General features: G+C 36.9%; 3 protein-coding genes across 3 annotated transcripts; 2 read left to right on the top strand and 1 right to left on the bottom strand.

Moving 5' to 3' along the window:
* The first annotated feature begins 57 nt into the window (after positions 1-57).
* LOC135117063 (SCY1-like protein 2) lies at positions 58-6170 on the top strand. Its single transcript, XM_064035435.1, has 6 exons — positions 58-274; positions 728-1563; positions 1645-2317; positions 2647-2866; positions 3431-3613; positions 4133-6170. Exons 1-6 carry the CDS (start codon positions 148-150, stop codon positions 4635-4637), a joined length of 2544 nt encoding a protein of 847 aa, XP_063891505.1. The 5' UTR covers positions 58-147; the 3' UTR covers positions 4638-6170.
* Positions 4980-11190, bottom strand: LOC135117064 (uncharacterized). The gene is made up of 4 exons (XM_064035436.1): positions 10550-11190; positions 8063-8946; positions 7787-7922; positions 4980-7552 (listed from the first exon to the last, which is right to left on the bottom strand). Exons 1-4 carry the CDS (start codon positions 11019-11021, stop codon positions 7266-7268), a joined length of 1779 nt encoding a protein of 592 aa, XP_063891506.1. The 5' UTR covers positions 11022-11190; the 3' UTR covers positions 4980-7265.
* Positions 11191-11486: 296 nt separating this feature from the next.
* Positions 11487-18349, top strand: LOC135117110 (vang-like protein 1). The gene is made up of 6 exons (XM_064035551.1): positions 11487-11581; positions 11754-11890; positions 12707-13678; positions 14487-14665; positions 15171-15283; positions 15597-18349. The coding sequence occupies exons 2-6, from the start codon at positions 11805-11807 to the stop codon at positions 15903-15905; spliced, it is 1659 nt and encodes a 552-aa protein (XP_063891621.1). The 5' UTR covers positions 11487-11581; positions 11754-11804; the 3' UTR covers positions 15906-18349.
* Positions 18350-24267: the final 5918 nt, after the last annotated feature.

Here is a 24267-nt window from a genome sequence, read left to right as displayed (position 1 = left end):
TTTGTGCTATCAATCTGGAACTATAACAATGGTTTTCGAACTCGAATCTATTTGTCAAGTTGACATTTCATGTCTGTACATTTTTGTCTGGCTCCGTAATGGTTTTTATTTTTACAATACAAAAAAAGTTAAAAGTGTAACTCGATCATGGAGGTGTTTAATAAGTTTTATTCGTCAGTCAGCAACACAGTTTCGCAATTTTCTGGCGTTTTACCTGGAAATCCTGTGACACGAGAGTTCGAGGCGACTCAGTTAATTGCTAGCGCTGGTCCAGGTAATATCCATTGAGTATCTACAATATTTGCATTCAAACACGGGAGCTGTCTATTGTGCACCTTATTTGCACAGATACTCCGCCCTGTTGAGAACTTATTTCAGTTTATTAGGTGGTATTCATTTTTTTATATTTGGTCTTTGTGTTGTTACATTGTTCTTGGTAAACTTTTATAATTAAAAGATCAATCTATAGCTATTTATTTAAAATGGGAAGTCACTAAAGTCACTTTTACTAGAAACTATGTGGAATTGTTGCTAGGAACTATGTTGCTTAGTGTATATTAATTTCTAAACAACTTTTAAGGATAGTCTTATATGGTAAGATAATGCAAAAATATTTAAATTACCATCGAAAAATTACATCTACAAATTGTATCAACATACATAAATTCAAGGTCTTACTAGAAGATAACTAATATGCATATTAAAGCTATGAATTTCCTAATCATAGGTCTACTGTGGAAGATATACAAGGGCTACAAGAAGTCAACAAAGCAAGAAGCTTCAATATTCCTCTTTGAAAAGAAACATCTAGAAAGATGGTCAAGACCAGACCGAGAGATAATGCTGGAGATGCTAAAGCGTGGCATTGTACAGTTGACAAAGTTACGACATCCACAGATCCTTACAGTCCAGCATGGACTTGAGGAAAGCCGAGAGAGTCTTGCGTTTGCCACAGAACCAGTGTTTGCAAGCTTAGCCAATGTTCTAGGCAACACAGACAACATGCCACAACCAGTACCAAACCATTTAGTCAACTACAAATTGTATGAACTGGAAATTAAGTATGGACTCATGCAGATTGCTGAAGGCCTCACGTTCCTACACAATGATGTGAAGCTTCTACATCACAACCTCAACCCGGAGTCCATTATCATCAACCAGCAAGGGGCGTGGAAGATATTCGGATTTGATTTCTGTATTGCCAACCAGAGCTCAGCAGGATCTCCTCCGTTTTGGCCGTTCCATGAATATTGTCCTGCATTGCCGGCTTTGACTCAACCAGTTCTTGATTATCTGGCTCCAGAATATGTTCTCTCAGCTTCTCACTCTCCTGCTAGTGACTTGTACTCATTAGGAATGGTTATATATGTATTACATAGTACTGGACATCAGACATTAGGTAATGTAGGAAATGATTACTCTAAATTTAAGAGATTTGTGAATGAGATGAGAAACCTGCCACCATCGAGATTGTCATGTGTCAACGATGGTTTGAAGGAATATGTGAAGCTTCTTCTGAATGCAATACCAGAATTGAGGCCTGACCCACATCAGTTCTTGAAGGTAATATTTCAAAAGTATGGAGGTTTTACCATGGTGTGAATGTGATAACAGCTTTTATAAATTTATATTTCCTCTTTACAGATACCATACTTTGAAGACATTGGTGTTAAGACCCTCAACTACTTGGACTCGTTATTCCAATGGGATAACCTCCAGAAGTCTCAGTTCTACAAAGGCTTGCCACAGATCATACAGAAGATGCCGCATCGCATCTGTATCTACCGCATACTGCCGTGCCTCACGAAGGAGTTTGTCAACCCACCCATGGTGCCCTTCGTGTTGCCGAACGTGTTGCTCATAGCCGAGAACTGTTCCAAAGATGAATACATTAAATACATCCTGCCAGTATTGAAACCGGTGATGTTGATACAGGATCCTATACAGATCTTGTTGATATTTATGCAGAAGATGGAACTGCTGCTGAAGTTGACTCCAGGGGAGGAAGTGAAGACAGACATTCTGCCGATGCTGTATAGGGCATTGGAATCTGATGCTCAGCAGATACAGGAGCTATGTTTGTCTGTGTTACCAACGTTTGCGTCCCTGATAGACTATCCTGCGATGAAGAATGCACTGCTTCCACGGATTAAGAAGTTGTGCATGAGTACAAACTACATATCGGTGCGGGTGAATTGCTTGCTGTGTTTGGGCAAGCTGTTGGAGCATTTGGACAAGTGGTTGGTTCTGGATGAGATCATTCCGTTCTTGCCGCAGATACCGTCAAGAGAGCCCGCTGTCTTGATGGGGATTTTAGGTAAGAACAAGTTAACAACCTTATGTGTTATCAATATTATAAATGCGAAAGTCTATCTATCTGTGACGCTAAAATTACAGAACTGATTTAAATGTTTGGGACATGATAGTGTAGTCGTGGAATTTATATGGCGCTGAATATGGCGAGATATTCAATGATAACCTTGTTTATGTTTAGAAAGTGTATCAAGTCAAGATAACCATGACTTCATAGTGCGGTTGCAAAGGTTTTTTTTTGTATAGAAGTTAAAAAGAAAAAAACAAGTCCAAGTAGGTATGCTGGTGTTGACCATTGACATAATAATTCCATGTTCGATTTTCAAATTCCAGGCATATACAAACTCGCGCTCAGCCACTCAAAGTTGGGTATAACCAAGGAGGTTATGGCCACAAAGGTGTTACCCTTCCTCATTCCTCTATGCGTGGAGAACGGACTCACGCTTAACCAGTTCAATGCTCTCATAAGCCTGGTCAAGCAAATGATATCTAAGGTGGAGTCTGAGCACAGAGCTAAATTGGAGCAGCTCAATTCTATTAATAGTGAATCTAAGTGAGTACAATCATGCTATAATAATCACCTATCTATTGTCAAAGGAAAGGATATACATTTAAGGGCCATGTTGCCTGATAAAAGATATGTTAGGAGTTGAAAATAAATAGTCTGTTTATAAAACCTAGTATTTTTGTTTTCAATCATTATGATAAATTGCACTATCAAATAAACTGAACATAAATGTTAGGACAAATAGTGTTAATTGCACAAGACAATATTGTCTCAAAAGTTCCAAGTCAAATTAACACTAAAAACTTTCCTAACATTAAATATTGTGCATTTTGGCAAAGTAACGCCTTCCATAATTTACAACCTCCATCATCCTCCGAGCCTTTTTCCCAACTATGTTGGGGTCGGCTTCCAGTCTAATTGGATTCAGCTGAGTACCAGTATTTTTACAAGGAGCGACTGCCATAATTTACAACCTAACAATGGCGAGACGAGTGGCGACGGATTGTGAAGCTTGCTACCACCCCTGATATGACGACCACGACCACTCTGCCAAGAGTGTGACGACAAAGAAGAAGAACAATATCAAAACTGTTTTTTCCACGTTCCCAGGATAATGGAGCAGGCTCTGACGCCGTCGTCCGAGACCCTGGTCTCCGCGCCTCACTCGGACCTGCAGGGGATGTTCTCCGAACTGGGTGGAGACCCCTTCTCCCCCCCTCCAGTGAAGGAGAAGGAATCAGTTCTGCCGACCGTTACCGAGAGCAGACAGCTTACTATGGAGGATAAGCAGAGGTAATTTAGCACTAATTCACTTCACCTAGGTTACAATAGGATCTTGTGAGAAATTCTTGCCGTATCCGGATAAAAGGTATCCTATGTTACTCAGGGATGATGTAGCTTCCAAACTGTGAAATATTTTTTCAAATTGCAATTAAAAAAGCAAAATTAAAAAGCAATTCAATACCTGAATCGTTTTACAGGCCAAAAAGAACAAAGAAAAATAAAGGCCGTCCATTTAAACGTGAAGAATTTACTCCTTCTAAACCTAGGTAACTTAAGCATATACCTATAAAAAAAATGTTACACTTGTATGTAGATTATATTTCAGGAATTTACATAATACCCTAGTTCCCTAGATTCTAGCTAGAGTAGGACAAAATATCCTACATGTCCTTAATGGTGAACGCACTCCTATCAGAATGAACCACTGCAAAGGAATATAATCCGCCGCTTTCGAATCCGATAGATGTGCGTTCACCATTATTCATATGCAAAAACTTGTGACGAAAAAACCTTTAATTTCTATTTCAGGATAGCGCTACAGCAAGAATCGGTCCGAAAGTTCTCGAACCAGCCTGTACCGAAAGCAATACCAGCGCCCAAGAAATCCACTTACAAACCTGTCGATCTAACCACCTCCCTTCTTCAGTCAAACCTGAACCAACTCTCGAAGCCTATACCAGGTTCTGCCTCCGCTATGTCCCATCCCACTTCGAACGCCTCGACGAACCTTCAACAAATGTCCAACATGATCTACAGTACCCCAGGGTTATCACAAAATAGCTCAAAATACGTCACCCCAAACCAGTTTACTGGTTTCGATAACAAACCAGCAGTCCCTTCGTCAAACTGGTCGTCGACATCATCAGCTAACTTCAACAATAAGTGGGCTAACAACCAAAGTCAAGCAAACAACAAGACCAAGCAGGACTGGTCGGCATTCGAATCTCTATTACCGACGGGCGACAGTTCCACATCAAATAATAATAATGTTAAGAAACTCACAGACAATGAAATGATGGATTTGTTGAGCTAAATTCCAATTGAAGTATTATTTTCTAGTTATTTATTCGGAACTGCCAGACAAGAATGTTCAAAAACAAAATTGTGGATTGTGATTTTGAATTAAGAATGCCATCAAGTGACGTATACGTACATGATGTATGTACATAGAGAATGTTCGCTTGATGAGGAAAAAAAATTGTAAAACTAAAATTCTTAGTTTGATAACATGCATTTTAACCACAATAGCTTAAAATTAATCAATACAAACAAGTCGATTGCAGTCAATCACTTATCTCAATGCATTCCTATTAATTACTGATGCATTCAACTAATGTTATAATTTAGGTGCAACAACAGTGAGGGTATTTTATGAAAAAAATGACATTTTTAGTATTAAAATTATTATTTATTCGAATTATGAATTACAATAAAAATAGAATAGTCTTTAAAATTATTTACTTTTTACGTACATATCATATTTATTTACTGAATTTATTACTGTCAACTTGGTTTAAAAAATCTTATGAATATGGTCCTTTGGCGCTGTAGAAGTACCAAATCTTTTACGTAAGCAACTTTCAGCTTTATTTTGGTCTTAAAACCGGCTTTATTTGAGCTTATTATTTTATTCTTTTACTATTTCTTGTGATAATAGACTTGTCGCCTCCACAGTACTTTAGATAATTCCTACATTATTCAAGGTTTAATAAAATCTTAGAGAGGCGACTTAAAAGTTAACATTGTAAAATTTTATTGGCTTACAAGCAACTTATGCAATATTTATATTTTAAAATCATTTTGTGACATGTGTAAACACGTACAGGATTATAGCATAGCCATTTGATTTAGAGTTTAACCAAGTTTCTAAATTCGTACTTATTAGTTTTCGATATTAAGTAGAATAAATGGTGTTTGATAGGTACTGGATTTAGTAGCGTGGAGGTTTAATTTAGAAATTGGCTATGTTTCACCTGACCATAGATTAACCCGTCTTCTGACTTTAGTCCTCGAATTATGAACTGTATTTCATATGAAATAAGGTCCAAAATTGATATTACTCATTTTTGTATATAGCAAGGGCCGTGTAAATTACTTCTATACGTATTCCATATTATAATCTTTCTTATGAAAATTTTCTCCAGTTCTTTGTCACACGATATTCTGTAGTAGAGAGTAGGTGACGCATTGGACAGAATTAGGTTTTTGTTACCGTAGATTTATTTAACTTATCTATCCTTTTCTTTGCGAGTTTTGACATTTGCTCCATATAAAGGCTGCTGCACACGTGATGATGTTTTAGGGACGGATTTGGAATTATCGTTTCTATACAAAGACTGAACGGGCATCACGGTCCCGTTACGTCCCGTTCGAGGTATTATCTCGTCACGTAAGCAGCGTCTTTTATGCGAAATTCAATTTCTAATCGCAAAACAAAAGATAGATAGGTTATAGAAATCGGCAGTGTTCTTCGCTGCCCAGTGCGTTTTCTACCATAGATGTGATACATATTTTTTTTACAGACTGCAACAGATGTGATCTCTTAAAAATAAACAACTTACTTAATTTTTATTGTTTTAATTACGACTTCGTTTTATGTTATTTACGGCAAGAAATTATTTACATAAAATTAAACAACAAGGTACATTTATGTTTATGTTAACTTACAAACATCTTATGTAATCCTATCTTAATGTAAATAATTTGTATTTGTATAATTAATTATATAAAAATTAAAATTTATTACCTATGTATAAAATAACAAGAAATCTTAATTTAACTTGTACACATATTCTAACTGTTATTAAAAGAAAAAAACACAACCATAATTTATTCTTAGGTATTAGGTATATTTTGACAAGACGGAGTAACTTTTTTTTAAATTCCGCAAAGTAGCCTAGAAAAGTCAAGTTACCGTGTCGAATAAATCCTTAAATTCTATGTAGAAAGAAAAGTGTGATATACACAATTACTGCTTAAAATTGTCTGCTTTTTTGCTCGGTAAATAGAGAAGATAATAGGGTATTACATGCATTTTTGAAATATATCTTAAATAAATTCTTTAGTCTTAATATATCTCTAAAAAATTAAAAATATTTTTTTTTCTCACGTTATGTACGAATATAAATTAATTGTTTTATCATAATTTCAAATTTCGCGCGTATTTCGCGAAAACGCGGCACACAACGGACGCCATGATTGTTTTTTGGTCATGACGTCATTACGCTACTACAGCTGTCAGTAATACATATTTTGATAGGTATGTATTGAAAATTTTAACTGACACTTTTGTTAACTACCGTAATGACGTCATTAGCATGGCGGCGACATTTCGTAGTGTTCAAAGACAGATAAAAAAACCTAAAAACTTTAAACTGCAATAAAAAATATATTTATGTACCTTACGAAGTGAAACTAACATTTCCCGATTGCTTTTCCTCTAAACAATCATTGTAATTCACTTTAAATTTTTTTCTCATCTAGACTAAAATACCCTATTATTTGTATTGCATAATTTAGGTACCTACCCCATAACACTAATACTTAAACATACTAATATATAAATTCATAATTTAGTGAAAGGCATGGTAGGTAGGGTATACCAATTGGGAAACAGACTTATAAAGATATAGACAGGCCATGAAACCAATATACAAACAAATTACCGCCTCCTCCTAAAAGACAAGGCAAAGAACATGCAAGCAGTCACAGTCTGAAGAACACTAGCAGTCAAGAAACAAGTCCTGTATTCATAATTAAATGCCAAAGACCACGCCATAATAAAGATGGCGACGATGGTATTTGACGCTGTCATCGTGGCCGTTGTGTCAAACTCGTTGAGAGTGCTATTGTATAGTGGTTGTTGGAGTATGCTGGACGCTGCTGTCGCGAAGCTGGCTAGCATGCACCATACTACTAGCAGGCTTTTGTTGCTGAAGAGGGTGATACCTGAAAATGGGAGGGGTTTAGTGTTTGGTTTGAGGTAGATGGCGCTTGTTTCAGAAATTAAGAGGGAGGGGGGAGGGAAATCGTTTAAGGACATATGGGACTGATCAGAGTGTAGCAGCTCTTTAACGGCTACCTGACAGTAGCTATCACTGCTAATGTCTTTAGTCTATACAAGGTGTTGATTTGCATAGTGAATGCTCATTTTGAAGTATACATAAGCATGGTTGCACTTACCATAAAAGCCCATAGCGCCCGCGACGCAGAACGCAGCGCACAGCCGCGCCTTCTCGTTGATAGATTTGGGCAGCACGACACACAGCATTATGAAGCATAATGCTGAGCCGTGAGCCACTGCTATGAGCGTTGCCACCTGAAAACATACCCAGAAAGAAGGTGAACATGATGAATAACTCAATCTGGGGCAAAAGGTAAAACGTAAAAATACCCTCTCTCTTATTTGGTCATGATTTCATTTGATGGGAAGAAGTTTGTTTAATGAAAGATACTCACCGACCAAATATTCATTGACGGGTTCTGTTCCCAGATCAAAGGTGGGAACGCCACGCCCAGCACGAGAATCGAAAAGGTCGTACAAAGATGCAGCAACGCGTACAAATAGAAATTAATATCCCGTAACATGTTCGTGATCGTGATGAAGTTCTTCTTCATAGACGCTGTTCTCCTAGCTGTGCCAGGGGACACTTCAGCTGCAAACACCACGCTGTTCGCTGGAGCATTCACCGTCGTCTCTCTGTACAAAGGCTGAGGGTTCTGCCTGTCAATATTCTCCAACTCCTGGTAACCATTCACGCGAGCATAGCTGTTAATGTCCAGACTACCGAAGTCTGATGAAAACCGATTTGGAACGTCATAAGAGCTGAAGTCTGAAGAAAACCTGTTCTCTGTGGTGGATATTGATCTGTTCTCTCTATACTGGATGGAGGGGTCCATAATCTCTTTGGCATTCTTCTTGGAGTTAAAGACGACGACATCATTGGCGTCTTCGTCTTGTGCTGTGCTTGGCAACGGTTCCTCTTGCAGGTTACTCTGTGATTGGCGTTCAACGCGTCGAGCCACGTTGGAGTATATAACTTCATCTTCATCTTCCATAGCATCTCTTAGCATATTGTAGGTGTGTCGTATGACCTTTTCGATGTAAATGGGTCGAGTGTACGACGCTAAGAAGATGCAGTTCTGCATGACAATAGCCCCGTAGATCATGACGACCACGTCCCCGGTGTACTGGGTGCAGAGGTAGCCAACAATGATGGGAACGAGGCAGTTCCCCACTGAGGGTGCCATGCGCACGATTCTCTGGGCCATCGTCAGCTTCTCTCTGAAGTAGTGCGTTATGATCACTTCGGTTTGCTGGCCTGTTAAAGCGCATCCTAGACCTGAAATAAGATACAACTTTTGTAAATATGGAGTATGAGAGGTAGCAGGAAATTCACTAATGATGACATTTAAATGTAACTCTCCTTATAGCCGATCGAAAACTTTTGTAGATAACTTTTCAGCAACGTTGTAATTCAATTAATTGAAACATGATAAAAAAGAAGGTCGATACCTTAATAAGTGCATTTCAATTGAGTTAGTTAAAATTATCGTTCTTATTTCAGTATCTACGTCTACTTCACTGTGTTAACTTTCTAGGTTCTACCTACGTAGATATAGACTTTTATGTACCTTACCTATATCACATAGTTACTTCGCCTATATTTAAAATTGCGTGGAGTTTTAGAAAGTTTTGAAGTCAAAAGATAGGCCATATCTATCAGCAAATAACCTGTGTTAGTATATTGTATCTATGCACGTATTTAAACAGTCAAACAGTGCCAATACTTTATATCAAGGTGTTTCCGTCGTTTATGTAAATAAGAGAAACAATTAAACAGAGCGAGTGACATTGTAAAATGCTCGTAACAGTTGTACCTATTCTAATAGATAATTTTAGCATCTCCGTAACGTGACTACATAGTTTATTTGGCTATGTTAATTGCCGTGAAATTTGTTGTTTGGGATTTAGAATACAGTGGACATCTACGTGAAAAATAATATTCCTGTTTGAGAATAGGTCCCTACTCAACGTAATAGGTTGTCCGCCCCGGGAATCGAATGGTCAGGAATCGCGCATACAAGTGATACAAGTGTAACCACGGTCCACGGAGCACTAAGTACCTAGAGATACATAGGTAGATACAAGAGGTACAGGCATGAGGTAGCTCCCGTGATGATATGACAGTAGACAGCAGATAACTTAACTGCGTATTCCTTTGTTTACGATACGATAGGACGACAGGTCAACTTATACAAGCTACTCATTCTATATGTCCCAAATACTTAAGCTATGTATTCGGGTCACCATCTCCAAGATTACCACTGTTGATGACAACAGCGTAAATTATGCCATAATTCAAACCCAACTGTGCAAACATTTTTGACATCCTCATTTTCATAAAAACCTTTGTTTCCCTAAAAGTTAAGTCAATATGGTAACGTAAACTCATTGTAATAACAAAACACATTAAATTAATCGATATTTCGCGGTTTGATTGTGCCTAATGATTATATCGATTACGATAAACTGACATGTAATATTTTGATTCCAGAATATTGCAGGTGAAGTGCATTTCTCAGAGTGAAACTTAGCAACTTTGTAAGTCCCATAAATGAATAGTGTGTCATTCTTCATGCGATGACTAATAAAGATCGATGGCTTAGGATTAACGTACCTAATGTACTTGTCTTAACAATTTTCAATGAATTTACCTTATTCTAGATTGATAAGATTGTATTGAGTCTATGTTTCTGCGAACTACCTATATGTACAAATGGTACAATACCTCAAGTAGGTAGGTACTTTACCTTCTATTCATTACTAACCACATTATTACGTCTCTTAAGTATGCACTAAACCGTTTAAAGACGTTTTTATTATTCTATTGATTGTATTGATGATCGAGAGACCTTGAGAACAAAGCGAGAGTATTTACTTACCTATAAATATCCCCGCAAATATGTTTATGATGTGGTCGTTACTGTTGGCCTCTGTCGCGTAGCTGGACAGCAAAACTCCGGACACTGTCAGGCACAGTCCCGAGAGGGCCATGAACCTTGGCATGTGGCACAGTTTCACCACGGCCCTGCACCATGATTCCAGCAAGAGCCTTATCACCACAGCTATTACAGGCACCAAAGTTATGTCCACGTCCCATATCTGCATCAACTCGTCCGACTCATGGTCTTCCTCGCGAATTGCCTTCAACACTATCAGTCCATACATCGACGACAACGCGGGTACAGTGATGTGGTATATCACTGCTGACACAACAATCAGCCATCCGTAGCCGCCGTCTGGTGGTGTAGGTCCAATCTCCGGCTGTGAAGCCACAACTCTGTCCAAATGAAGATCTTCCACCCTGCTCTCTCCTCGCTCCACGCGATTAGGGGTCCGAATTTGCTCCTCCATGACTTTCACCACAAAAACAATCACTTCATGTTAAAAAATACTCGTACCTAGTCACTTTGTTATCTGTATGAAATGGGTGTGTTATCTTATCATTATCTTTTCGCGTAATCACTTGCTCTATATTTTTGAAATCAGCGCCAATTTAATCCAACACAACACACAACTGAAGCTCATTCTTAAGTTATAGTACTGCTCGGCTAAAGCCAGAATTTAATTATTTGAGTGATACAACTATTTACATAGAAAAGTAAAAGAAATGAATATCGGGCTAATATACAAAAATATTCAAGTTGACTTATTCAACTGCGTTGGTAGTTTCCGAACGAAAGCTAAAATAAGTAAAATGTTATCCTACCAAATGAAGAGAGCTCCTTCAAATTGCAAGAGTGGGATAGATAGACATAACTTATAACGAGACAAAATGAGACTTCCGTCATTTGATTACTACGCTGTGGAGCCTAGCCAAAATTCGGTTAGTACAAAATGAATGAATCCGTTTGATCGACATTCGTGAAAGACGCTCTTATAAGAATTTTCCCGTTTTTTTCGATAATGCAAAGGTATTTTTAATGAAACGTTACTTGAAATCGATTATACTGAATTTAGGGTTGTGTCAATGTTCTTTAGTGACAGGTTTTGTGTGTGATAACATGTTTTCCATCGTGTTCATAGTCCGTGAAGCGTTTTAATTGCTCGTGATTTTGGTGATTACATTTTTGTGTGTTGGTGCAGGTGTTTCTGGTGCTGTGCTGATGGATAGGGTCGAGGAGTGGTGGCGGTACAATGGAAACGGAGTCTGTGAGGTCTGAGCTGAGCGGCCGGTCGCGCAGAAGCTCGAGGCACCGGCAGCACACGCATCGCAGCACTCGGTAAGACAGACCTTCTTGCTTAAAACCTTCTCCGGAATCCATGACTGAAACCTACATAGTCACAGCTTAAATTCCTGCACAAATATTCCATAGATTCACTACATTCCCTTTGGGAAATTCCCCTACATAATTGTAGTGTGATTGTGATCTAGTAATTACAGTCTTCAACCAAATCACTATTGTTAACTTATAGTTTTATTGCTTGCTAGGGCTCTCACAAGGTCCAAAAAGGTTTGTTGAACCAGGATCACAGAAGAGGAGGGTTCCTCATTAATATTCTGTTGTAGTTTTAGGATTATTGTAAAACATATAGTATGCATAGCAGGTGTATGTAAATTTGTTAACTCATGATAACTATTCCATAGCTGTTTAGACAAGATAGATACTGGCTGTTTGTAAGCAGCATCTTTTGAAAATGGAATATGTATGTCTTCTTTAGTGTTGAGAGAAAAAAAAATAGATTGTATATTCTATTTGTTATAGCAAAAGTTAGTAGTATTTTGTAATGGTTTTCAAACATTCTGATGATAATTGTTGTTTTCACTTCATAGTAAAAATACTTTACAAATTCATAGTCTTGCATAAACTCACTGCAATAATACAGCATTTCATCACAGTTTATTTCAGGTGGAAATGTTTTGATTGCCACTTGACCAAGTAAATAACATCTTATTTACTTACTTGTGATGTTTATACAATCAGAGAAGCAAATGCCATTCCAAACACATAATGAACATACTATTGACAACTTAATATTTTAAGTAATTTTAACACATTGGGAAATCCAATAACATGATTAATGTTTTAATATTTCAGGAGCAACAAGTCACAGAGGAAGGAATCTTCAGACAACACGATGGCGCCTTTTCAAACCAGTGTAAACATAAACCCAGAGATCGGCAGGGATGGCCAGGAAGTCATAGAGGTCCAAATCTTGCCACAGGACGAGAACTGGGGAGAGAATACCACAGCGGTCACCGGAAACACTTCTGAAGGGTCACAGTCCATGGAAGATGTCAGCAACTGGCCCATGGAGTCAGATAATGGCATAGGTTTTGTTTGCACAAGATATTTCGGCACAACTATAGCTCTTGGGCTATCTTTTGTGTCTTTTGTGAGCCCTTTAGCAATGGTTGTGCTGCCAAAGATTGGCTTCTTCCCAGGATTGTCAGACAATATTGCCATACAGCCTAGCCAGAGGATACAGTTGCTGTCATGCACTGCTGAATGTAAAGGCATACTCCTTTCCTTAGCCTTCAAACTAGTATTACTTGCAATCGGAGTGTGGGCAGTGTTTCTAAGGCCAAGGAATGCAATCCTACCAAGAATATTCGTGTTCAGAGCTATGACACTCGTAATTTTAGCTGTGTGTATATTTTCCTACTGGTTGTTCTACATTGTGCAGATAACTGAAGCAACTAAAGCCCTTGCATTAGGCGAGGAAGCAATGGATTACAATGCCTTAGTCTCTTACGTATCCAGTTTTGCGGATACTTTATTGTTTATACATTATATAGCTGTTATTTTAATGGAGATCAGGCATTTAGAGCCTGTGTATTACATAAAGATTGTACGAAGTCCTGATGGGGAGAGCAGATCATATGCGATTGGACAGCTGAGTATACAGAGGGCAGCTGTGTGGGTTCTGCAGAAGTATTATACGGAATTCCCGATATATAATCCATATTTGGAGAAGATACCAATATCTAAATCGCAGAGGAAAGCCCAGTCTAGTATAAAGTTCTATGAAGTTGATGGGTCTACCAATGCAACGCCTGGACAAGCTAGGTAAGTCATTTTTGAGACTTTCTATAATTTAGTTTGACTTAAAAGGTAATAATTTCTAATTGTTATTTGAGACTCCAAGAGAAACATTTCTATTATATTATGTATCTTATAAATTGTTGTAATTTAAATTTCAACCGAGTTCACAAAAAGTAACTCGACTTATTTAACAGTTAGAAGTCGATATTAATTGTTATTTATAGAGTATCCCGTCGCGGTCTAATGCCTAATGGATTAGGCATAGCTATGCCTAATATAAAAAGAACTGTGTCGAATCGCATTATAAAGAGCGCGTCGGATTGCCGAAAGCTCGTTGGTAGGAAATAATTGTAATGCTTCTGCCTCGGTTTCGACTTCCGAGTAGTTTTAATTAAAGAGTTTACATCAGTCAACGTTTTTTAAGGGCATAAAAAACGTTTTTCTTTTGCCTATCTTTCCTTATTATTTAATCGTATTGTTTAGCCAAGTGAACATTAATTTGTTCACTAGTCCCTTGTATTGTACGCGAATTTACGCGGCATGCAAGCGGCTAGAAAAAGGTGGGTGGATACTTCGTGGTTGATCCATAAATGCCACTTGATCAGATCTTGGTTTAAGTCTTGTCTTGATCCCTAACATTACCGTATAGGAGCTAGACATGTTATAAATCCCAATTTTTTTTTTATCTTTTGTCTGACTTGCACACTATAACAACTAGATTGATAAACATGTATTTTGGTCTTGAAGATGGAGATAATTTGTCTCCTCCTCCTTTTACTAACAGCCAGCTACAAATCATTCTAAACTCCGTCTGACTTGTTCTCCACTGCAGATCAGCGTCGGGCTCAGTGGGCGGGTCTGGGCGGCGGCGCGACTCGGGGTCTGCGCACAACGAGCGCTACTACGAGGAGGCCGAGCGCGAGCGCCGCGTGCGCAAGCGACGCGCGAGACTGCTGTGTGCCGCCGAGGACGCCTTCGCGCATGTCAGGCGCGTCAGGGTGTCTACTAATGGTATGTGGAAATTTTTATTTGGTATCATAGTTCAAGTTATCATTAGGAATAAACTCATTAAATCACCAAAGAAATTACACAAATCTTTTTTTTTTTAATTGTTTTACATATATTACTTATTTACTGATTAGGGCCTTTCTTTACTAAGCTAGGCACATTTTCATATCACATAAATTCAAACTCAATTTTTTTTATTTCAAATAGGCCTATCAAAGCTCTTTCGAAACGTCAAAGTTAGGTGCACGGTTCCAAAGAGTTGGTCTCATGGAGAAGAACCGACAAGAAACTCCATGGACACTACCAAGCATTGTTCTCCAATAAGTAGCACAAGTCCTAAGTAATAAGATCTGATTCTTACAGTTTAAATCAAACGTTATTTTTTAAATGTAGGTACGCTAGGTATATAATTATGTACACCCAGAATCAGTTGTAGAAACAAGACAAGTATTCTCACCCAAAAACATCGTTATAAACATAATAACTTGACAAATGATCTGTTGTGCAGGCGGAGCGCTAGGCCCGCGCGAGGCGGCGCAGGCGGTGTTCCCGTCGCTGGCGCGGGCGCTGCAGAAGTACCTCCGCGCCACCCGCCAGCAGCCACGACATTCTGCTGACTCTGTGAGTAACAAATTCATTATCTGTCTAGCGTTATCCCAACTATATTGGGGTCGGCTTCCAGTGTAACTAGATGCAGCTCTACTAGAACTGCTTATCTGAGCTCTTCAACCCAATTACCAGACAAACCTGGTAGGACTCCTCGGTAAGACTTTTTGGCTCCTGACTGTATATGATAAGTAACTACTGCCAAAGATCCACTAATCGTGCCTTCCAAAACACAGAAGAACTCTTCATGACAAGGTCACACGTTGCTAATACCTTTATTTATTTATTCAACAATCTTAAATAGAATATTGTCTTTCCTTCTCTTCAGGTACTCGCCCACCTAGCACGCTGCCTCTCCCAAGACGCATCACCACGTGCCTTCCTAGAACCCTTCCTAGTTGAAGGTCCAGTGCTCTCAGCTGACCAGGAGACCAGACCCATACAGAGATGGTCTCTGATCTCCGACGAGCTCCTAGCAAGGCCTTTAGCAGACAACATCGAGTTTCAATTAAGACAAGGTGATATCTCCCTTATTTGTACCATTAAACAGCTGCCCAAGTTCTCACTGACAGAAGAGGTCGTCGACCCCAAGAGCAACCGTTTCGTTTTACGCTTGAACTCCGAAACATCAGTTTGACAGGAGGAGTTTTGTAGTCGCGATGACTTTAGGCTTGTATGACATTCGGAGTACTTTTAGGTTAGGTAGTGAACAGATTTGTTTGAAACATTTTGCATTATTAAAGTATTGGCAGCTATTATATAATTGATTAGAGAATATGTAAATAGATTATTTAGCTGAATAATGTTCTAATTTATGAATTATTGTATGGCAATCAATTTGGCGCGAAATGCATTTCCGTTCATTGCCTATCCATATGAGTAAAAGGAATTAGCAAAAACAGCTTTCTAGATAATTTGTGGCTGAAATGAAAGCTAGAACTTTTTAGCTACGCGTAACATTCTAAGTACTCCGTAAGAGTAATATCCGTAAGCGTAAACTTAGTGCGAAGAGAAAACTTAAAACGTTTTTTATACATTCTATAAAAAAATCAGCGCAGTGAAAGCTTACTAAAGAATTCTATAAAAGAAAAATATTCTCTTCTATGGAACGTCAAGTTGTCAGTTGGCAGTAAAACTCAAATAAGGGTTATATTTTTTTATGAGAATACTTAATTTTGTGTAATGAATTCTCACTCATCTTTTATACGTTTTAAATCAATACTCTTTCCAGTAAAAGAATCTCAATGAATCTCAAGTTAGTTTAAGTAATGAGGTTTGCCGCCATTTTGTTAAATTAGTAAAGACTAGACTGCATTTAATGTTTTATATCTAGATATAATTTGTACATTCGTGTCATATTTTACAAATGTATTAAGCACAATTTTAGTAAGGCATAGAATAAATTTAATATTTAATTGATAGGATAGGGGTACACAATGTGAATTTAAAAATAAATAGCTATATTGTGACGCTAAATAGATCCTGGATTCTAGCATTACATATAAAACCTGAAAACAAGTATTAATCTACCAATAGTTATAATAATCTACCTAAAACAGCTAAAGCACAGAATTTCAAAATATGGCAACACCATTTCATTTTTAAACTGTGAGAACGCATTTTGTACCTTTATCTTAAACCTGGTGAATGAATCTGAATATTGTATTGTATATTCTTATATTAAATATTAATTATACCATATCATAGGTTTATATTTATTGAGAAATAGGTGGATGAATGCTCGTACGCAGCTATTTAAATGTAGGCTAAATGTTTAAATATTAAGTGGTATATTTTAAAATGCTTATTATTTTATGAGACGTGAAACTTTAAATAATTCACTTTTCTACTATTTATTTATGACGAAGTTTAGTTGACTTTTATTAAGCATTTTAAAATATACCAAAGTATGTAAAAGACAGTTGTAAGACTGGTTTTCATAGATTTTTGAACTTTTTACATAAATGCAAGTGAATGAGGTTGTGCTTAGGACAATTATGAATGTGTGGGTGTCGCTGAATTGACCAAAGAGCGCTTGGAATTTGTAGCTAATTATAACGTAAATAAGGTCTAAAATCGTTTGGCACGTAACCGTGGCAGCTTTTAATGTGCTGAAAACTGCTTGAACGCGAATATCAATTTTTATAGACTTTTACTTTGGAATATTTTGAACTCCATACGTAAGACTTAAAGTTCAATATCATATCTCGGCAATGCTTGCCTGGTTGAAACATATTCAGATAAATCTTGTCAGTATTTCTTCCATATCACAAAAAAGGTTTTTATCAACCTTTTAAAAATATTTTGGATTAAACATACCTCGTTTTCAGACTTCCAATTTTGAGATTAGGCCAGTTTCGGCCGTGCAGCTTTAGCTGTGGACTTCAATGCTCAAATAGCAGCCTTTTTGTAAAATGCTTGTGCCTGCTTAGTTTAAGAAGTATATACTGTAGCTATGTACAAGTAAGTACCGAATTCCATGGAATATTTACGGTGAGGTGCACCATTTAACTATAACGATAACCGAACCATTTTCTGTCGTCTAAGGAGCGCATCCGGCCGTGCTCTCGCTGTGGCGGCGTATTGGACAAAGTATAGTCTCAATATAAGATATGTCATCGACACGAAAGAAGAAGTCGCCGATTCTACATGGTCGGCAAGTATACGGCTGGTTATGGTTTGGTTATAGTTATAGTTAAATGGTGCGACTCACCCTTAGTGTAATAGGACATTTTGACAACTAGATTATTGTTTAGATGATTTTTTGAAAGAGTTTGGTGTGATTATGCTGGTGGCTAGTTTTCGATGTGAAGTTGATAAGAAATTGCGAGTTTTCAATGCCAAGCTGATTACTGAAAACCACGTCAATAGTATTGGCCACCAGCAATTAAAAAGGAATACTTAATTTATAAAAATATTGAACAAAAGGCTAATTAAATAGATTTGTTATATTTTCGAATGAAAGACTCAACATGCACAAAGTATTTGCCTATAGATGTAATTATATGCACAATATCGTAATCGTTGTAAAACAATTTGTACACTTTTGTATTTTTTAAATAATATAAAGTGAATTTTGTATTTGTGGTATTTTATTTACTTACTTACACTGTTTTTGGTCACCCTAATATAACAATACTCAGCTTGCCCTATTTGTTTTGTCTCTATATGATTTTGTCTTTAGACGATGCATCACCAGTAATATTAAATTTTAATTGCATCATTTTGATTTGTCATTGATAAATGATATCACTGTACTTCCTGGTGATAAAAGAAACGTATCTTTTGTACTGAAGTGTGTAAAACAAAGGAGTACAGGTGGTGTTTGACTCATCAAACATGAGTTAAGATTATCTGATATCCTGTTTGTAAGTCTCTTAGGTGTTTTTATTAAAGCACTAAATCAAAAAATCAAAATCAAAAGTCATTTATTCAAAGTAGGCTGAAAATCAGCACTTTTCGAACGTCAAAACAAAAGACAGCCCCCAAAACGCCTGCCCTTCACCACTTCCTATGTGTTTTTGCTGGGAAGAAGAAGTGGTGGAACAAACTCCCCAGCAACACAATTCTGTCTGAATGGTTTGAAGAACCGTATACAAATATTTAAATATCACTATACAACATTGTATACATAAATTTGTATATAAAATCAATTTAAATACTTAATCATGTTGGCTAGTACACACCTTACCCATACCTATTACTCAAGCAGTTACAAAAGAAATTTAATAAAAAAAGAGTGAAAAATATAAAAAAATATAATGCCTCCATTCAGTGAAGATAGATATAGTTTAGGGCGTACCCACCGACATGTCAAACAGTTTTTATGAAAAAAATTAAATAAATAACAACATAAACAATGAAAACGGTGAACTAGGACTACCGTTCAAACCAAAAGTTATATATATTAGGTATATTACGGGTGTACAAATATGTAGTCAGCAAGACGACCTGGTACCACAAGCAGCACCCGTTCACGAGCATAACGCGAGGATCAGCCATCGCCCCCCTCGCATTTTGAGGGAGGGAGACCACCGACGCTACCGCAAGCAATACCGTCAAAGGAGCATGACGACTTGCAGCTACACGACAAGGAAACAGTTAATACTAATAGATTCGCAGTCGCTAGTAGACCATTTACAAAATTAAGAAACAACTCATCGTAAAAACAGAACGATGATGGTAATTTGTCAGTATAAATAAAAAGAAAAATGTCACGTATAAAATAATATAAATCACATCAACTTATAATGATAACTTTTGAAGCTGTCCAGTGTTTAACATGAGGACCAACTATTTTTATCGTTTATGTAGTCATTAACTGTATAATAAGCTTTCTTCGACAGAATAGATTTGACCTGCACTTTAAATTTATCAAAAGGCAATTCTAAAAACGACTGAGGAAGTTTATTATAAAATCGAATACCAAGCCCCATAAATGTTCCATGTACCTTGTGAAGCCTGTGAATGGGTACGCACAGTTTATGCTTGTTCCTAGTGTTGATACTGTGGACATCACTTTTCTTGGTGTAGTGATGAATATTCTGCCTAATGTATAATATGTTAGCAAGGATGAATTGCGATGCCACAGTAAGGATACCTATTTCTTTAAAAAGTTCCCTTAAGGAATGCCTGCTACCTAACTTATATATTGCACGAACAGCTCGTTTCTGTAATACGAAAATGTTTTCTATATCTGCAGCTTTGCCCCACAGTAGAATACCGTAGGACATAACGCAATGAAAGTAACTAAAATAGACTAGTCGAGCTGTGTCTACGTCAGTGAATTGTCTTACTTTTCTGACGGCGTAGGCAGCAGAACTAAGCCTACCCGCGAGGCTAGATATATGTGAGCCCCACTGTAGCTTTGCATCAACTGTTATTCCCAGAAACACTGTTGACTTCACAGTTTCAAGAACTTCATTATTTAGGATAATATTAGGTCCTAAGTGTTTTACATTAGGCAAGGTGAACTTAACACATTTGGTTTTTTTAGCATTAAGAACTGAATTATTTGTTGTAAACCAGTGAGTAACTAAGGAGAGTGCATTGTTCACGTCATCAAATTGCTCTCTATTCCTATCAACTTTGAAAATAAGAGATGTATCATCTGCAAATAATACTACATCACATATATTTTTCAGATGGAATGGTAAATCATTTATATACACTAAGAATAAGAAAGGACCTAGAATAGAACCCTGCGGCACGCCCAATTGAACTGGTAGGCCTGAAGATTTGACACCGTTGATGTCTACGCATTGCAATCTATGATTTAAATATGATTCTATGACGTTTAAAGCTCCGTTTTGAACGCCGTAATAACGTAACTTGCGTAAAAGTGTGTCATGTTGAACGCAATCAAAAGCTTTGGAGAGGTCGCAAAAGACTCCAATTGCGTTTTGAGAGTTTTCCCATGCATTAAAAATATGTTTTAAAAGAGCAACACCAGCATCGGTAGTCGAACGACCCCGAGTAAAGCCATATTGTTCACTATGGAGGAGGCAATTTACATTAAAATAACTGAGCAACTGCTTGAGTATTAACTTTTCAAATATTTTACTAAACGCAGGTAGAATTGAAATTGGTCTAAAATTACCAATATCCGACTTGGTTCCTGATTTAAACAAGGGAACGACTTTACTTTGTTTCATGAGGTCGGGAAATACACCCGCATCAACGCATTTATTGAATGTAACAGCTAGATAAGGAGCAACAATGTCAATGATATTACTTAAAAGTTTAGTGGAAATACCCCAGTAATCACCGGTGTTTTTTGACTTAAGAGTTTTGAAGGCATTGATGACGTCATGCGGTGTTACATGCTTAAACTTGAACAAGAAGTCACACTTGGGTACACTACTACGCAAAAGCTTCCCATACAACCATTTTTGGTCGCAGATATGATAAAGATGTAACAAGTCGCAACAGTTTCGTAACAGGTACGACACAACGTGACTGTGTAGGGATTAGCTTTTATGTGTTGTAACGGTTCAGTAAAAATGTGACGGAAACTAGATTCAGTAACTTTGTGTGGTCGCTGTTTCGATACTTTACAGCTTAAGTTGTAACCACACATTTTAGAAACTTTGCGTTTGGTTTGTAACCAGTGTGCAATGTTGACACAATTGTGTTGTAACTGGGTAGTAACATGGTGTAGTCGATGTTCCAGAACCCTTTAACACTAACTGGCATATATAAAAACATGACGAGAGCCAGTTATTCTCAAACTGTCTATGTTTTCTGCCGTTATCAACCATTTAATGAAATTTAAAATGAGTAAACAACCAAAAACCTTACGTAAACTCCGATGGACTTCAACTTTTTACAGAAGAGTTAAAGAAATAAGTACGTCCCAAAATATCTCAAGTACCTAATTGTACTCGCACACAAGTTTTTTTTTTATTATAATAATATTTTTTTCATAATGTTGCATTGTTGGTAGGGCAAATTGACGGATACCCATTTTATTGAACTTAAAACTTATTTTTTTCTAGGCCATTTACAGGAAAACAATACGGAATTTCGTACCGAGGAGCTTAGTGGTACCTATAGTCCCTAGTGCCAAAGTTTCAATTTTCGAGCTCCAAATCGTTGTTTTTTCTTTTTCTCGGCCAAAACAAGACGTCTTCGTCTTTAACCCAAGTAGGTAATTAGTACAAGCGATATTAATTCTAATGAGCCTTCTTTGGTTAGAACAATGCAAAAGGGCATCTGATAAAAACTTTGGAAAACACTGTAACCAAATGTTAAGAGAAACCATCTTAAAAATCTAGTAATTTTGTAACAAGTTACCGTAACATGTCGACACGTGTCGACACATTATCGTAACTTTGTGACTAGTTGCGACGAGCATATTTTTCATAACAAACATCAAAAATGTTTTTTCATAGTTCATTATTTATCAATTTTATGAGTAAATCTTGCTAAAATAATTTGTATTAGGATTAAAACATTTGATATTGTATTTAAATGGCAGCTTTTGAGCACTCGATGTGCATCATTTTATATTTTTATTTTATTTATCAAAAGTTTTTCTTTCGCCAGAATTATTAAAACATGATATTACGGTGGCGCGTTGGAAATATCAACATATTCAACGAAATTACACAGTAAACTTTTTTTCGCAATAAGATTTGAGCATTATAAACCATATTAATTAATGAAAACTAAAACTTTGTTTACTTACCTTGAGTTCATCAACTCAAGGTAAGTAAACCGTCATTATGGGATTTCTTGTATATTTATCATTTCGTCGTGTCACTCACGCACGAGCCAACGAAATTGATCGAACGAACGAATGATTGAATGATTAGTGCGAACTCTGGTTAAAATATGGTAACAATGTTACGACACGGCGACGTAAATTAGAAACAAAATGTTACTTGTTTATTGTGTCGAGATCTTCCCCATTTTTAGTTGCAGCGACGGCGCTAACACGGAACGTCGACGAGATTATGTTTCGAGATAGATCAGTGTCGACACTAAGTGTCGAAACGGTTACGTTATGTTCGCAAAAATGGTTATATGGGTTCTCAGCATCAGTCGAAGAAGAATTTAAGGAGCGAGTTGTAGCTATGGGTATATCGGCAAAGAACTCGTTAAAGGCTTTTGCTACGTCGTCCGCATGACTAACAAGTTTGTTATCGACTAGGATCTCAAACTTCTTTTCATGACTGACCGATTTACCAGTTTCGTTATTTATTATTTTCCATGTAGTTTTAACTTTGTTATTAGACTTTTTAATTGTGTCGCTTATGAATTTAGATTTTGCCATATTACAAACCTTTTTGAATAATTTAGAATATTGCTTAACATAACTAACAAACGCATCATCAAATTGATACGTTTTTATTTCATAATATAGCTCATACAGCCTCGCTCTACTTTTATAAATACCTGTCGTGGCCCATTGATTAAAGTTAGCCGAGGTACTTTTAATTTCCAAAGTTTTAGTTTTAAATGTCGAATCAAATTCTTTCTGAACAATCCTGAAAAGTGATCCATAGATGGCATTAGGATCCTCATTGTTAATAATTTTGGGATTTATTTTTTTAGCTACATTACATTTAAATCTGTTACAACGACTAGCTGAATGGGGCCTGCATTCAATTTTAAGTGGACTCGTATGGATAACCATGGGAAAACTCACTTTTTGGCCACAGTGATCAGACGTGAGGGCGTTGAAGACTAAATTATTATTTGATTCATCGGAATCGGTAAATATATTATCGAGGCAAGTAGAAGAAGAAGCCGTTATTCTAGTTGGTTCATAAAATAAATTCACTAGATTGAAAGACTTAAATAAGTTCAAAATTCTAGTAGTTAATGGCGAGGCCTCCAAGATATTAACATTGAAATCACCACATACAATTTTACATTTGTGACTTGATTTTAATTTATTAAGTGAATCTTCAATTACCGATTCGAATATATTGAAATCTCCTTGGGGGGGGCGGTAAACGCAGATTATAATATAGCGCTCAAGTTCAACACAGGACAACTCTATAGTGCGCTCGATAGAAAGTTTAACTATATCCAGGCGTTGTTTACATTTTAAATTATTTGAAACTAGAATCAAAGAGCCGCCTCGAATAGCCTTACTTCTTACAAACGCACTTTGTATTGTGTAATTGTTATCATTAATAAACAATAACTCATGCTCTTTTAACCAATGTTCAGTTAAACACAAAACATGAACATTATGGGTTTCCATAAATAAACTTAATTCTAATTCTTTGCCAGACAGGCCCTGCATGTTTTGATGTACAACATTCAATACATGCGGTCCATCCTTTGTCGCGCCTAATAGTTTAAACTACTAGGCGAATCAATAATTATGTTAGTAGTACTACTAACAGTATCCGTAGGTATGTAATAAGTACCAGTGTCAATGTGTATATTATATGCTAAAAGATTAGCAATGTGTCTTCTACAGCTAGGTGGCAAATACATTGAGTATTCAGTTAATTTAAATCTACTTATAAATTGGTTTATAT

Source organism: Helicoverpa armigera, chromosome 7, assembly GCF_030705265.1.
Source record: "Helicoverpa armigera isolate CAAS_96S chromosome 7, ASM3070526v1, whole genome shotgun sequence".
NCBI classification, from domain to species: Eukaryota; Metazoa; Arthropoda; class Insecta; order Lepidoptera; family Noctuidae; genus Helicoverpa; species Helicoverpa armigera.
Note: the sequence above shows the minus strand (reverse complement) of the source record. Positions and strands in the feature narration are given on the sequence as shown.

Excerpts from the sequence above, each read along its gene's own strand:
- LOC135117063 (XM_064035435.1), top strand. The coding sequence starts at position 148 with ATGGAGGTGTTTAATAAGTTTTATTCGTCAGTCAGCAACACAGTTTCG. Across the intron at positions 275-727 it reads AATTGCTAGCGCTGGTCCAG|GTCTACTGTGGAAGATATAC; the intron begins GTAATATCCATT and ends TCCTAATCATAG. Across the intron at positions 1,564-1,644 it reads ACCCACATCAGTTCTTGAAG|ATACCATACTTTGAAGACAT; the intron begins GTAATATTTCAA and ends TCCTCTTTACAG.
- LOC135117064 (XM_064035436.1), bottom strand. The coding sequence starts at position 11,021 with ATGGAGGAGCAAATTCGGACCCCTAATCGCGTGGAGCGAGGAGAGAGC. Across the intron at positions 7,923-8,062 it reads CGTCAATGAATATTTGGTCG|GTGGCAACGCTCATAGCAGT; the intron begins GTGAGTATCTTT and ends GTATGTTTTCAG. Across the intron at positions 7,553-7,786 it reads GGGCGCTATGGGCTTTTATG|GTATCACCCTCTTCAGCAAC; the intron begins GTAAGTGCAACC and ends TCCCATTTTCAG.
- LOC135117110 (XM_064035551.1), top strand. The coding sequence starts at position 11,805 with ATGGAAACGGAGTCTGTGAGGTCTGAGCTGAGCGGCCGGTCGCGCAGA. Across the intron at positions 13,679-14,486 it reads GCAACGCCTGGACAAGCTAG|ATCAGCGTCGGGCTCAGTGG; the intron begins GTAAGTCATTTT and ends TCTCCACTGCAG. Across the intron at positions 15,284-15,596 it reads CACGACATTCTGCTGACTCT|GTACTCGCCCACCTAGCACG; the intron begins GTGAGTAACAAA and ends CCTTCTCTTCAG.